At 43.5% G+C, this 13843-nt stretch overlaps 1 protein-coding gene across 4 annotated transcripts in view; it reads right to left on the bottom strand.

Moving 5' to 3' along the window:
- The window catches only part of LOC306939789 (transmembrane protein 132C), a 220629-nt gene that overhangs the window by 51709 nt on the left and 155077 nt on the right, over positions 1-13843 (bottom strand). For all 4 annotated transcript variants that reach the window (XM_079524487.1, XM_079524488.1, XM_079524489.1 and 1 more), the window contains one exon: positions 5143-5338. In XM_079524487.1, coding sequence (XP_079380613.1) covers positions 5143-5338 — 196 coding nt within the window. The remainder of the gene's footprint in view (positions 1-5142; positions 5339-13843) is intronic.

The raw sequence follows: 13843 nt of genomic DNA, 5'->3' as shown, positions 1-13843 counted from the left end.
AGTGACAACGTTTCGGTCTAAACGACCTTCATCAAGAGATACCTGATGAAGTAGTAGTAAAAAATACTCACAATGTACATCGGCTATTGTCGCATTATGTTTGCCTATTCTCACCAAATGTGCGCCTATTATGACGTGCCTGGTATACGGTATGCCAGGGACAGTAGTCTTTATGTTGTTGTTCTATTATGACGTGCCTGGTATACGGTATGCCAGGGACAGTAGTCTTTATGTGGTTATTATGACATGCCTGGTATACGGTATGCCAGGGACAGTAGTCTTTATGTTGTTATTATGACATGCCTGGTATACGGTATACCAGGGACAGTAGTCTTTATGTGGTTATTATGACATGCCTGGTATACGGTATGCCAGGGACAGTAGTCTTTATGTTGTTGTTCTATTATGACATGCCTGGTATACGGTATACCAGGGACAGTAGTCTTTATGTTGTTATTATGATATGCCTGGTATACGGTATGCCAGGGACAGTAGTCTTTATGTTGTTATTATGACATGCCTGGTATACGGTATACCAGGGACAGTAGTCTTTATGTTGGTATATGGTATGCCAGGGACAGTAGTCTTTATGTTGGTATACGGTATGCCAGGGACAGTAGTCTTTATGTTGGTATACGGTATACCAGGGACAGTAGTCTTTATGTTGGTATACGGTATGCCAGGGACAGTAGTCTTTATGTTGGTATACGGTATACCAGGGACAGTAGTCTTTATGTTGGTATACGGTATGCCAGGGACAGTAGTCTTTATGTTGGTATACGGTATGCCAGGGACAGTAGTCTTTATGTTGGTATACGGTATGCCAGGGACAGTAGTCTTTATGTTGTTATTATGACATGCCTGGTATACGGTATGCCAGGGACAGTAGTCTTTATGTGGTTATTATGACATGCCTGGTATACGGTATGCCAGGGACAGTAGTCTTTATGTTGGTATACGGTATGCCAGGGACAGTAGTCTTTATGTTGGTATACGGTATGCCAGGGACAGTAGTCTTTGTTGGTATACGGTATGCCAGGGACAGTAGTCTTTGTTGGTATACGGTATGCCAGGGACAGTAGTCTTTATGTTTGTATACGGTATGCCAGGGACAGTAGTCTTTATGTTGTTGGTATACGGTATGCCAGGGACAGTAGTCTTTGTTGGTATACGGTATGCCAGGGACAGTAGTCTTTATGTTGTTGGTATACGGTATGCCAGGGACAGTAGTCTTTGTTGGTATACGGTATGCCAGGGACAGTAGTCTTTATGTTGGTATACGGTATGCCAGGGACAGTAGTCTTTATGTTGTTGGTATACGGTATGCCAGGGACAGTAGTCTTTATGTTGGTATACGGTATGCCAGGGACAGTAGTCTTTGTTGGTATACGGTATGCCAGGGACAGTAGTCTTTGTTGGTATACGGTATGCCAGGGACAGTAGTCTTTATGTTGGTATACGGTATGCCAGGGACAGTAGTCTTTATGTTGTTGGTATACGGTATGCCAGGGACAGTAGTCTTTATGTTGGTATACGGTATGCCAGGGACAGTAGTCTGTATGTTGGTATACGGTATGCCAGGGACAGTAGTCTTTATGTTGGTATACGGTATGCCAGGGACAGTAGTCTTTATGTTGGTATACGGTATGCCAGGGACAGTAGTCTTTATGTTGGTATACGGTATGCCAGGGACAGTAGTCTTTATGTTGGTATACGGTATGCCAGGGACAGTAGTCTTTATGTTGGTATACGGTATGCCAGGGACAGTAGTCTTTATGTTGTTGGTATACGGTATGCCAGGGACAGTAGTCTTTATGTTGGTATACGGTATGCCAGGGACAGTAGTCTTTATGTTGGTATACGGTATGCCAGGGACAGTAGTCTTTATGTTGGTATACGGTATGCCAGGGACAGTAGTCTTTATGTTGGTATACGGTATGCCAGGGACAGTAGTCTTTGTTGGTATACGGTATGCCAGGGACAGTAGTCTTTGTTGGTATACGGTATGCCAGGGACAGTAGTCTTTATGTTGTTGGTATACGGTATGCCAGGGACAGTAGTCTTTATGTTGGTATACGGTATGCCAGGGACAGTAGTCTTTGTTGTTATACGGTATGCCAGGGACAGTAGTCTTTATGTTGTTGGTATACGGTATGCCAGGGACAGTAGTCTTTATGTTGGTATACGGTATGCCAGGGACAGTAGTCTTTGTTGGTATACGGTATGCCAGGGACAGTAGTCTTTATGTTGGTATACGGTATGCCAGGGACAGTAGTCTTTATGTTGTTGCGCTCAGGGACGTGCACAGACATCAAAGGTGGCTTCAGCCCCTACCCTTTTACCCCGTCTGTAAAACAACTGCCCTTTTACCCGTCTGTAAAACAACTGCCCTTTTACCCGTCTGTAAAACAACTGCCCTTTCCAGACCACGAATGCAGCATTTACTATGGTGGAAGAAACGCACATGCGTCTCCTTTCCATGCCATAACGGAAGGCAGCATTCAGGAGAAGTGCTTTTTCTCCGAAGTCTCCTGAACTTGAACGCAGCATTTTGCATTGAACAAATTAGTTTAGAAATCCATGTCGTTACGCCGCATCTCCAGTAGATAAAAAGTGCTGGGTTGCGACCCTGAAAATAGCTGATCTACAAGCCCACGTGTCCCAGCGCGACGCGTTGCGAGCTTGTAGATCTGCTATTTTCACTATTTTAGTCCAAAAATGCCCTCTTACGGGATTTCAGCCCCAGCCTCTCTAACACACTCTGCACGTCCCTGGTTGAGCCAATTGGTTGAGCCATTCCCTGGTTGAGCCAATTGGTTGAGCCATTCCCTGGTTGAGCCAATTGGTTGAGCCAATCCCTGGTTGAGCCAATTGGTTGAGCCATTCCCTGGTTGAGCCAATTGGTTGAGCCAATCCCTGGTTGAGCCAATTGGTTGAGCCATTCCTTGGTTGAGCCAATTGGTTGAGCCATTCCCTGGTTGAGCCAATTGGTTGAGCCAATCCCTGGTTGAGCCAATTGCCAATTAAAATTATTGACAACTTTAAATTCATCCTACCATCCTACCTAGGCTGCCTAGATTGTCTTATTACCTTTGGAGCATACGCCAAAGTATTTGCAGCTTTGATTCACGAAGATACGGCGGAAAATAGTCCCATGGTTGGTTGTTGAAGAGAAAAACATTACAATGCAAAACGAAGACAGCCTCCACAGCATGTTGTAGTCCAAACAAACCCCTCGTTCACTTGCATTGAACTCATTTTCCCAGAAGCCCTAGCAGCCCAGAGCATGGCTTGATTTCCAGGTTTCGTCATCATAACGCGAGGGCCTCGTCACCAGGTCCGCGACAAATCGGCTCTCTCTTTTCAATTATTAAAAAAACTGCGAATTAAACACATTAAACAAATAGCGGGTTTAGCGTATTACGCAGCACCGACACATGGATTAAATAGCCGGGAACGCGGGTTACGCAGTAGAACTGTTAAAAAGTGTAACCTTTGTGTAGAAATACAAAGTAGAGAGGTCTGGCTTTTCATGAGAGAATTCTGTAATGCTGCATCTTATAACCATAGGCACTGTTATAAAAACAGGGCTGTATGATGATGGTGAAATGATGTATTGTACACAGCAGCACAAAACTCTGAGGCAGATATGTCAACATGGTAGACTTGGATAAATCATTGATACAGTATGTGTTTAGAATTATAAAGTGACTGAAATATATGCCTCCCGTGGGTGTGTGTGTGTGGGGTATGTTCCTTATAGTGAGACAAAGAGCCAGCAACCAACTATTAAAGCAGAGAGGGAGGATACACACACTGCACCGGATATATCAGTTTGTTCTCGCTCTCTCTCTCTCTCTCTATCTCTCCTTGGACTCCTCATGCATAGAAGGAAGCATGAGGTCAGTCCGCTGCCCCCCCAGGTGGCAGAGGAAGTGTAGCGCCCAGGATTACATTAGATAATTGACACTGGGTGTAAAAAGTGGGTTGCAAAATCGTGGGAATAGAATTTAAGAAAGAGAAGTAAGCAATCCTCAGCTATAAGAAACACTAATGCATGTGTACTATAGAGCGTCGCAGTCCCGCCTCCTACCCTGGACCAGGAAATGAAACCCAATGCATTATTCTCATAGACATTTCTTAAAGTATTTATTTAAAGACGGTTACGCCGCGGACAAAGCCAACTCGAGTCGTGACAACTCATGACAACACAAACAATATTTTGGACCAAACAAATAATTACAAAGAAGAAAAACAACAAAAAAAGTGTTGTAACCTGCCGTTTTTTTCTTCTTTCTAATTATTTGTTTGGTCCAAAATATTGTTTGTGTTGTCATGAGTTGTCACGACTCGAGTTGGCTTTGTCCGCGGCGTAACCGTCTTTAAATAAATACTTTAAGAAATGTCTATGAGAATAATGCATTGGGTTTCATTTCCTGGTCCAGGGTAGGAGGCGGGACTGCGACGCTCTATAGGTACGCGTGTACTGTACATACACAGCATGAAACCCAGTCCACCGAGCTCCTCCAGCATGGGTGCAAAAGCTCTTTCATTGGAGACTGCTGTGTAGCGCGGAGGTTGGCCCATCCATCCAGACATATCCACGTATTACATGTATACAAGCTAACACTTCCAAATACTCTCTCTCTACCACACACAGTGGGAGGGATGACACACACACACACACACACACACACACACACACACACACACACACACACACACACACACACACACACACACACACACACACACACACACACACACACACACACACACACACACACACACACACACACACACACACATTCTCAGTTTGACAGCTAAAATGCTCCGACTGATATTATAGTATGGTGAGATGCTCATGGAGAGATGGAGAGAGAGAGAGAGAGAGAGAGAGAGAGAGTCAGAGAGAGAGAGTCAGAGAGAGAGAGAGAGAGAGAGAGAGAGAGAGAGAGAGAGAGTCGAATTAAGAGAGTAAAGAGACACGTTGAGATACACTGGGTTTCCTATAAGTGTAATTTTTCAATGTTCAGGATAGGTTGAAAAACTATTCCGATACAGCGTGTATCAGCAGCACACTTGATACTCAGGGATATACGCACACACTCTCCTCATCTCACTCATCTCCTCCTCACTCACCATGGCCAGGGGCACGATGCCCCCCAGGCCCTGTGGCGCCAGGCGGATGAGAGTCTGCACCTCGCCGGAGAGCGTGCGGGTGAGCGGGTACTCCACCTGCCACGTGACCTCCCGGCCACTGGGGGGCAGCGGCGTCACCCCGCTGTTCACCTCCAGGTCCACCTGCAGCACGCGCTGGTCCCCTGCCGCCTCGCCCCTGTGTGGTGGTGAGCGGGAGGATGGGGGAGGGGGGGGGGGGGATGGGGGGTAGGAGAAAGATGACTGCATCAGTGTTGTTTTTGGCAGCAAATTTTGATTTTAGTTTTAGTCGTATAGTCTCTTGAATAGTTTTCCTTTAGTTTTAGTCACATTTTAGTCACCTGGAATGTCTTACAGTAGTGTTAGTCTATTTTTAGTCGACTAAATGTCATGAGATTTTAGTCGACTAAAATCTACGGGTGATTTAGTCGAACAAAATGTTTTTTGGAGGGCCTTGATGCCGTCGTAATGGCTGTTTTTTTTCTCCGCATGCTGAAAATAGACGATCTACGTAAGCCCACAACGCGTCGCAGGCTTGTATATCGGCTATTTTCAGCGTGCAAATATAATTGTAAAATTACTTATACTGGATCTCTTGTCCACAAGTCCTTTCCTAACATTTTAGTCTAGTTTGTATTTGTTGACGAAATTGTCAGTATATTTATTTTGTCTTAGTTTTAGTCATCATAGCTTAGATTTAATTTAGTTTCCATTTCGTCTTGGTTTTAGTCGACGAAAAACACTGACGTGCATGTGTGATAGTATGCAGTATGAGATGGGCAAGAATCCAGACAGACATAGTTGGAGATATCAGAGGCAGTATGAAGAAAGGGGACAGCAGTATTGAATGGCGATGCGAAAACGGGAGACGGGGGATGAAATTAAGAAAGAGATAGAAGAGAAGGGGCAAAGGAGTTGGGGGAGAAAAGGAGAGGGACATTTAGCGTTATTTAATAGGATCATTTGGCGAGCTGTGAAGCTGTTAAAGAGATTAAAGCTAGCAGTCCGGCAATCAAAGACAGTCATATTAAATGATAAAAGACTAATAGAACTAATTCTACACGACCACGATCCTGTTAAAAGCAAATTATATATGACAAATTATGAAGGACTAGGGGATAGTTATATTAAACCATGTAATTGTTGGGAAATGAAGACAGAAGACTAATGATTTATATACACAGCCCACTACAGTACAATATATTTCCTATGCCATAGATTCATGTCTAAATACAGAAGCAACAATGACTAAACAAATACATCGCATGGATGCACCTGGGACCTCAGTGATGTATCCTGAGGTCAACAGGGTTTCGGGTCTACCAACATCATACCCCTCACTCAGGCGACCCAGCCGGGGTGATCAAGTCCCGACTTACGTCCCAGTAGCTACCCTCAATCAGTCCCACTAGGGCAAAACCCAGGGCCACACAATCCGTTGGAACTACTCCAGAACTACTCTGCCAGGGCTGGGAGGTACACTTCTGGCGCATGGAAGGACTAGGCTCTGTGGGTTGTCTCCTGTCCGGGCCCCTCCTACGTCTCACCAGGTCCACTCCTGCTCTCACCAGGCTCAGGACCTGTGCGTTGCACCAGAGTCCCAGCACCAGACACTTCATTCAGGAGTGGTGGGCAATGGTTCCGCAGGGCAATGGTGCTGCGGCTCTGCTTGCTGCTTGCATGGCCCTCCTAAAGGCCTCACCGAGGGTTGTTGGGCTTTATCCTCACGGAGGACACAGGCTGGGGCGCTAACCCATACTGCTCACCCAGGTGCCGTCTACATTCCGGCTGTCATCCGTCTCTCCGGTGGTCACCAGACTATACCTAACTTGTCACATAGTCTATTCCTATGAGTCACTATAAATAGAATAACTATAACTAAAAGAAATACATTGCATGGATGCACCTGGGACGTATCCTCAGTGATGTATCCTGAGGTCAACAGGGTTTCGGGTCTACCAACATCATACCCCTCACTTGCAGGCGATCCAGCCGGGGTGATCAAGTCCCGACTTACGTCCCAGTAGCTATCCTCAATCAGATGATAATTACATCACCACCAGAGATATAGGTATCAAGCTGACTGCAACCGCACAGACCTATTCCATGGGCACAACACAGCATTTTGTTTTTGCTCTTCCCACCATGCAAAACTTTGTAAGTTAAAGTTTCCTTGGCAAGCAATTCATTTTCTCTCCCCTGATCATGATGCAAACAAGGTAGAAAAACAATGCATACAAAAATCCCTAAAATGTATTGGATTTGCGGAGCCCTGGGTTTTGATCAACAAGCCCCCGCCTCTCCCTCGGGTATTGTTCATCACAGATGACCCAAGACGCATGCAGAAGCTCTCTTAACAACCAAGGCACTACATGGCATCAAGGAATACAAATTGTGCCTATATAGCGCCGGCACGCCAGGGAGAGAAGCAAAGGCACAGCAAGCATTTATTTTGTGGTTCTGATGACGGTGAAGAAATGAATGTGACAGGAGCTTTTGTAATTCAATGATGCCATTTGGGACCAACCACATGAACAATAGAGACAGGAGGATGTAGCAGTGTTGGTGTATCTATTGTTTGTGTCCCGGTTTTTAATCCTGGCCTGCATTGTATTGTTTCCTTCTCTCTCTCACACATGGGAACAAGGTTAGCGAGCCCAGAATGCTGTGCACATGGATAGGGGTGAGGGAGGGGGGTCCAAGGTTTCTTGAAAATATTCTATAGCCATAATAGGACTGCATTTACAACTCCCAATTCTTCTTATGAGTTAATTAGCAAGCGCAGACTTAAGGATACACTATGTATTAAGCCATTTAGACCTGAGAACTGATTACAAGACTACAAATGTTCTAAATCTTGACAGTTTTCTGAAAAACCAATGTTTCTATATCAGTGGTTCTCAAACTATTTCATGTCAAGGACCCCAAAAATGATATGTAATTGGCCCGCCGACCCCCATCTGAAATGATGTTGTTCCAGAGACCGCTTTGAACATTGAATCTTGAGTTCCATAATTCCTGTATATGGTGTTCAGATGAAAGTCAAATGCAACACAGATCTCCTACGTTTATGCTGTACATGTTATGTTATATATGATGTTTGTTATCGGTGATATTATATATATATATATTTTCTACATGTTGAGAGAAAGAAGCATAACGTACAGACAGACAGACAGAGAGACAGACAGACAGACTTGAATCGACATAAAGATCATACCGTTTTCTGAGATCTTTCCACCACGGAGGAAATAATGGATGGTTATAATAACCATTCCATGACACCGAGCCATAATATAGCTGACTCCTACAGCCATGATGGCATTGTTTTATGCTCAATGGTGGTGATTGCGGTTGGCTGATTATATGATTTATGTTGTGCACATGGCTCATAACCTCCAACAATGGACGGCTTTATAGTGGGAGCTGTACTAGTCAATGTAACTGTCCATGGTTGCTGAAAGCTTCAGTACAGTTCCCTTGGATTCCCTATTAATCATCTCTGTTAGCTTTACAGGTTGAGCTCATCTCTCTTTATTACTGTCCCTCTTTCTCTGGCTCTGGGCTTCTCTGTCTCTCTGACCTTCCCGTCCTTTCAAATACACATCATTCATCTCCCACCTTGCAATTTGAGGAAGCTTCCAATGTCTCTGTCTCTCTCTCTCTCTCTCTCTCTCACCCCCCCCCCCCCCCCCCCCCCTCTCTCACCCTAAGCCTGTGTTTCAGGAGATGAATGTCCACAACCGTATGGATGGAGGGTCAGCGCTGCTGCTGCTGCTGCTGCTGCTGCTTCCTCCATGTCTTATTAGGATCATAACCACACACTGACTGTGGCCTTTCACTGTGCCGCCATTACCCTACAATGCAGTGCACTCATTGACAGCAATCTGTTGTGCTGCCGTGACAAAAGAGAGTGGACAGTGTGTGACAGAGAGAAAGATAAAGGGAGAGCGAGGGAAGGAAGTATAGAAGACATATTGCTGCCTTCATGGCTTCATGGCTTCCACTGACTGACAAGGAGAAGAAAAGAAATCCTGCGTGGAGGCTAAATTGTTCAATATGTCCAGATGCACACACAGCCCCGACCGATTGATACCTCTCTAGGACAAATGGAACACATGGCAGGCTGAGCCTGTAGACTTTCAGTGCTCATTACAGCACCCCATGCAGACCAATTCTAAGTGTTATTTCTTCATCCATTCATGTTTTGCAATCCTTATCGCCTCTATTTTTGCATTCCCATTTACTTCCTTTTTTTGACCATGCGTATGAAAAGGGATTATTATGCATGTATTTTCTCCAAATATCAAGGTATCACGACGGGACCTGATATGTTTATAACTAGCAAATGTGTGGAGTGGACCTTATGGGTGTCAGAGAGACATTTTATTCCCCTTTCATGATGACGCTAGAAAGTGAATTCCTCATTCATTTTCCTCAGACTTTTCAAAAAGTATTTATTTAAAGAAGATTATGCCGTGGACAAAGCCAACTCGAGTTGTGACACATCATGACAATAAACAATGTTTTTCGCTGATAAAATAATAAATAATTTGTAAGTGTTCTATCCAGCCATGTTTTTCTTCTTACAAATCATTTGTCGTCACAACTCGAGTTGGCTTTGTCCGCGGTGTAAACGTCTTTATATAAATACATTTTCTCTATGAGGAAAATGAACGGGGAATTCACTACTGGTCCTCGGGAGGAGGCGGGACTGCGAAGCTCTATAGAGTAGGAAAACAATTGAGAAATGCAAGAGGGTCTCGATCAAAATGTTCACAAACCCTTGAAGTAATTTGTCTGCAATATTGCCACCATATGTCTTTTGTTAGTTACCCATAAGACGTTTGGCATAGGACAGTTTTGTTTGATACACAATGCCTGGTATAAATGTGACTCAAAGGGGAGCGCTCTACTGAGCAGTGTTGTTTTTGGCAGCACATTTTGATTATAGTCATAGTTGATTATTATATGTGTGCGTGCTGTTGGCCTATGTTACGCGTCCCCCCCACTGTAGTGCGTGCATGTGCACATCTTGTTACCGGGGGGGGTTTACAAATCACCCAAATCACTGAATGCTCCTTTAATTAGAATGTTGCTTGTCAGTTGTGGGCTCCGGATCCATCGTGGTGGATCCGGCTTTGTCGGGCATCTCCGCAAACACAATTGGCCCGTGCGTGAACTTCGGGAGCCAATTGTATTATTAGGGGCCATGGCCTATAATAATAGTAGCATTTGAGCAAATACTGTACATTGGCTTTCCCTGCTTTGCAGTGAGACCCTAATGAAAGAAAAATAAGGATCAAATGTTGTTCTATACCAGTATCATGCTGCAGAACCGTAAAAGGGCAATTTGGTATGAAGGGTGTCATTTTCAGTAAGCCTCCGAGTTTTCTCCATTTGTCGATTCCTACTGCTTTCAAGCACAAAGAGAACAATGAAAAATCCCTTCACAAAAAGAATATGTATTCTCCACTTTCTCGCTCTCATCTTCCTCTTCCTCACAGTGGGGAATAGTACACATGAATGACAAGAATAAAAATCACCTTCTTCAAAAACAAGAAAATGATAGGATGCTGTGGCACACAAAAGCCCCATTCAGTGTGCAGTCATGTGTCTTCTCATCTGCACATAACACCTTTAAGGATATGTGGTTCTGAGAAACAGAGTGAAAGAAAAGCCAGTCTACCTTTTCCTTTGGGGAGTTGAGGGGGCCTCCTTTCATGCACGGCAGTGATTAGGTTAGCACTGACAACAATGATACATCAAAGGCTGGAATCAATTTGGGCACAAAGCCACATTTGAGCTTATTCCACGTTACTGTAAATTGGACCCACCACAACAAGAGGGGAGAAGGAGAGAGAGAGAGAGAGAGAGAGAGAGAGAGAGAGAGAGAGAGAGAGAGAGAGAGAGAGAGAGAGAGAGAGAGAGAGAGAGAGCGAGAGCGAGAGCGAGAGAGAGAGAGCCGACAGATAGTTTTGTGTTTACAGCAGCAGTAACAAAGTTACTCTGTAACTATTTACCCAAGTATGTTTTGAGTATCTGTATTATGAGTATTATGTACTACTACTATTATGTACTACTACTATTATTACTCAATATTTAATTTAAATAACTTTCACTCCACTACATTTCAAATATTGTACTTAATGATGCGAAGCCTGCGGAGCTAGTTCAGGCAGGCAACTCGCGAGTGCGCCTATACCTGATCAGCTGACTAGTCTCATGCACTCTCCTGATCAGAGCGGCTATTTAAACCTGCCTACATGCTCATTCCTGGCTTCTCTCCTGCTGTGCGGACGTGCGCCGCTGCTGTCTCCCTGCCTCGCTCACTGCTAACCTGCTGCTCATGAAGTTTTTGCAAATCCCACCGCCTTCCCAGCATCCACCTGTATACAGGCTCTGTTTCTAGATCCCCTGCATGGGGGTCTTATTCATTCCCTGTAATTCTACTTGGCTTATAATTTAACTAAAATGTTAACGTTACAGGGAATGAATAGGGACAGCTAGCCCTGACGCTAATCTATGCTTCATATATCTATCTATGCTCAAGTATGCTCTATAAATATATATTCTAAATTCACTCTAAGAGTTGTCTGACTGAAATACATTATAGGAAGGTTGTCATAGGCCTATCTCACAGCATTTCCCGCCCCCTTTTTACGCCCCCTTTTAGAGCTAGTGGTGTTATTTCTTTTCGGTCCATAGGCTTCCATGTTAAAAGAGGTATTTTCACAAGCCACAAACTACCGTTTTGTAAAGGTAAGGTTTATTCTACTTATTTGAGTTGTTATACCATTGTGTTTTCTTCATATTATTATCGGTCTTTGACATTTTAACATTAGGAAATGTACTTAGATTCTCCAGAGAAAAAAAGTTTAAATGCCTAATGTTAAATGACACCACTATCTACCGGAAGTGGGCGTGGAAAGCGGGCTGTGAGATAGGCCTATTACCTTGTTCTCTATCTAAAATGCCTCCGCCTCTTGCAGTGGTACAGCACATTTGGTTACCCATCAGATTCTGTGACCTGTACCTCTTGCAGTGGTACAGCACATTTGGTTACCCATCAGATTCTGTGACCTGTACCTCTTGCAGTGGTACAGCACATTTGGTTACCTATCAGATTCTGTGACCTGTACCTCTTGCAGTGGTACAGCACATTTGGTTACCTATCAGATTCTGTGACCTGCTCTTATTGCAGCGAGGGCAGGCCACAGAATCTGAATGCTATAAAACAGCTCCATGACTGCAAACTAAATCATTATTTTGGAGTGAATGTCCTTGCTATGCCAAAACTTACATAAATTGGGATGCCAGAAAAGAAGGGAGAACAGGAAGAGGAAGCTGGCAAGTGCTTTGGACCCAAATAGAACTGTGATGACCAACGCTTTCCATTAAACTCATAACTGCACTTCACAGTGAAGAGGCTTAATAGTAAGGGCATTTTATCAGGTATTTGACCAATCTGGGAACTAAATCGTTACCAAGAAATTTCTTCTTTTCTAAAGGTGTCTAATAACATATACTAAAAGTTTGAAATTCAACTCCTTGAGCTAAATTAGGCCATATCCACTTGACCAAATGTGCTGACCTCATCACGTTTGTGAGGCCGTTTTCCTCCCAAGGAGTGTTTTTTGTGCAAAACTAATGCTTGGAATGGATTCAGAATCATTAAAACCCCCTAGTTTCATATGTCACATGCTACTTAAAGAATGATGAAATTTTGACTTTTTTGCCTTATATAGGATGTTAAGGGTATGGCCACATATTATGCTAATAACTCAATTTCCCACGGGAGTTGAATTTCAAACTTTTAGTACATGTTATTAGACACCTTTAGAAACACATTGGTGAAGAAATTTCTTGGTAACGATTTAGTTCCCAGATTTTCATAGATTTCTCTTACTATAATAATCTGACATTGTTTGCTATTGAGAATGAACTTTAAAGATATATTATAAAGGATGTTACTGTACATCCAAAGACAAGGAAGATGGTTTCATAAGAAAATGGGAGGCACGCACACACACACACACACACACACACACACACACACACACACACACACACACACACACACACACACACACACACACACACACACACACACACACACACACACACACACACACACACACACACACACACACACACACACACACACACACACACACACACACACACACACAGAGGAGTAAAGCATATTTGGACAGGGCACATTCACTGGACCTTTACAGCAGCCAAGGTATTTCTGCAGGCATGCAGCCGTAGCCTATTAAAAAAGGGAAAAGGAAATGGCTGTCCTTTTTGTTGATTTGATTGCATTATTATGCTGAATGTGTTTCCAGAGTATTTGTTTAGCATATAGCGGTTTAGCGAGCAAGTTGGTTTCAGAGAGTTACAAAGGTTCCGTGAATGCAATGTGCAAACAATACAGCCATGGATTTATATTAAAAAGTATAACTTTGTAATTTGTACTTTTGAATAACATTTTTTTTAAGCATGTACTTTGGAATATTTCTTTTTAAAGAGAAAATAATCCAAGCAACTTTAACTCGAGTAAAATAGTAATATTTAGGAGTAGGCCTATCTATACTTTGACTCACGGACTGGGGTTTGAGTGCTTTGCCCACCAATATGCACATACAGTTGGAGGCCATCGATATTGTCCTTTTCTTTT

The sequence above is a fragment of the Electrona antarctica genome (genome assembly GCF_951216825.1).
Source record: "Electrona antarctica genome assembly, chromosome: 16".
Classification (NCBI taxonomy): domain Eukaryota; kingdom Metazoa; phylum Chordata; class Actinopteri; order Myctophiformes; family Myctophidae; genus Electrona; species Electrona antarctica.
This window is presented reverse-complemented; position numbering and strand designations above follow the sequence as displayed.